This window comes from Terrapene carolina, unplaced genomic scaffold (assembly GCF_002925995.2).
Source record: "Terrapene carolina triunguis isolate 2854851 unplaced genomic scaffold, T_m_triunguis-2.0 Scaffold404, whole genome shotgun sequence".
Lineage (NCBI taxonomy): Eukaryota > Metazoa > Chordata > Testudines > Emydidae > Terrapene > Terrapene triunguis.
The window spans coordinates 68122-68550 of NW_020664755.1; the positions used below are offsets into that span (position 1 = coordinate 68122).

At 72.5% G+C, this 429-nt stretch overlaps 1 protein-coding gene across 1 annotated transcript in view; it reads left to right on the forward strand.

Annotated features, from left to right (window-relative positions):
• Positions 1–230: 230 nt before the first annotated feature.
• TRIP10 (thyroid hormone receptor interactor 10) overlaps positions 231–429 on the forward strand; it is a 69220-nt gene continuing 69021 nt past the window's right edge. Inside the window, exon 1 of the mRNA XM_029912977.1 lies at positions 231–347. Coding sequence (XP_029768837.1) covers positions 324–347 — 24 coding nt within the window. The 5' untranslated portion in view covers positions 231–323. The remainder of the gene's footprint in view (positions 348–429) is intronic.

The following is a 429-nucleotide window of genomic DNA, read 5'->3' on the forward strand; positions in this document are numbered from 1 at the left end:
CAGTGGGGGAATGCCCTTCTCTATAGGGGCTGTGGGGGGAGTTCCCCTCTCTCTATAGGGGTCAGTGTGTGGGATTCCCCTCTCTCTATAGGGCACAGTGGGGGAATGCCCTTGGCTATGGGCAGTGTGGGGTGTCCCCGGGCCGGGGCTGGGCGGGGTCCCTGTCCCTTTAAGGAGCAGGGGGCGGGGGCCTGCCCGGCCCAGCGGCAGGAGGCTGCGCCGCGCTGGGATGTTGTGAGCCCGGAGCAGGAGGCGGCGGCGGCGCAGGCGGATCCGGGCCCGGCCGCGCTCTGACCGCAGCGGGGGGAGCGGGCGCCGCCAGCATGGACTGGGGCACCGAGCTGTGGGTGAGTGGGGCCGGGCTGCGGCACCCCGGGGGCAGCCCCTCAACTCCCCCCCGATCCCCTGGCCAGCCCCCCAACTCCTCTT